The 1,273-nt window shown below is 44.1% G+C and overlaps 1 protein-coding gene across 1 annotated transcript; it reads left to right on the top strand.

Annotated features, from left to right (window-relative positions):
• The first annotated feature begins 380 nt into the window (after positions 1-380).
• Positions 381-863, top strand: LOC132502896 (large ribosomal subunit protein eL28-like). The gene has a single exon (XM_060119165.1). It carries the CDS (start codon positions 409-411, stop codon positions 820-822), a length of 414 nt encoding a protein of 137 aa, XP_059975148.1. The 5' UTR covers positions 381-408; the 3' UTR covers positions 823-863.
• Positions 864-1,273: the final 410 nt, after the last annotated feature.

Genomic DNA, 1,273 nt, shown 5'->3' with positions numbered 1-1,273 from the left:
TGGGCCGGAGTTTCTGATGACATAGGAAATTTATGGTTCTATTATAAAGGAAGATTAATTATAGAAAAACAAATGACTAGAGCAGAATTGGTTGCTAGGGTAGGGAGAAAACGCTGTCTCAGTTGAAGGCAACAACGAGAAAGAGCAGGCAGGGTATATTGTAAATATTTTCATGGAACCATTGTAATAGGTTGCCCATGCAAGAAGAGAAATAGGAACAAGTAGCTCCAACTTTTACAATTGAAATAATCATATAACTGCTTGACTTGGTTACTAAGAAACAACCTGTGATTAATGGGAACTTGGGGAAATATTTTAATAGGACATCTAGAAACTAGGGGATATTTGTTTTAAAAAATCTTTATACTCTTTCCGTATCCGGCCGCCGCCACGAGAGGTGCTGCTGCCATGTCCGCGCATCTGCAATGGATGATCGTGCGGAACTGCTCCAGCTTCTTGATCAAGAGGAATAAGCAGACGTACAGCACTGAACCCAATAACCTGAAGGCCCGCAACTCTTTTCGCTACAACGGGCTCATTCACCGCAAGACTGTGGGTGTGGAGCCGGCGGCGGACAGCAAAGGGGTCGTGGTGGTCATGAAGCGGAGATCCGGCCAGCGAAAGCCGGCCACTTCTTACGTGCGGACCACCATCAACAAGAACGCCCGGGCCACCCTCAGCAGCATCCGGCACATGATCCGAAAGAACAAGTACCGCCCGGATTTGCGTATGGCTGCCATCCGCAGAGCCAGTGCCATCCTGCGTAGCCAGAAGCCTGTGATGGTGAAGAGGAAGCGGACCCGCCCCACCAAGAGCTCCTGAGCAATCTGTCCCCTTCCCCAATGCAATAAAGCTGTCAGCTGTTTTTTTTAAAAAAAAAAATCTTTATAGAACATTTTGAGGTTTGATTGTGCTAAGATTGTTTGGCCACTGACCTGGTAATGTAATCAACTACAATATATAAACCTGTGATTGTAAACAACAGAAGAAGAATGAAGAATACAGAAATGAGAAAGAGAAACATGCAATGCTGATACTTTAAGAAGTGTAATAGAATTATTTCCTTCACCGACGCTATCCATCCCTCGGGTATCCCTGGACTCGCTGGAGCTGGACTCCAGCAGTTATCAAAACTCAAAAAACCACCACCTCAAAAGAAAAAACAAACGCATCCAAAAACATACAAGTATTGATGGATGGAAAGAGGGATGATAAATAGATAAATATGTGAAAAAACAAGGGTGGTAAAATATTAATAGCAAAGTCTAGGTGG

The sequence above is a fragment of the Mesoplodon densirostris genome, chromosome 15, assembly GCF_025265405.1.
Source record: "Mesoplodon densirostris isolate mMesDen1 chromosome 15, mMesDen1 primary haplotype, whole genome shotgun sequence".
Lineage (NCBI taxonomy): Eukaryota > Metazoa > Chordata > Mammalia > Artiodactyla > Ziphiidae > Mesoplodon > Mesoplodon densirostris.
This window is presented reverse-complemented; position numbering and strand designations above follow the sequence as displayed.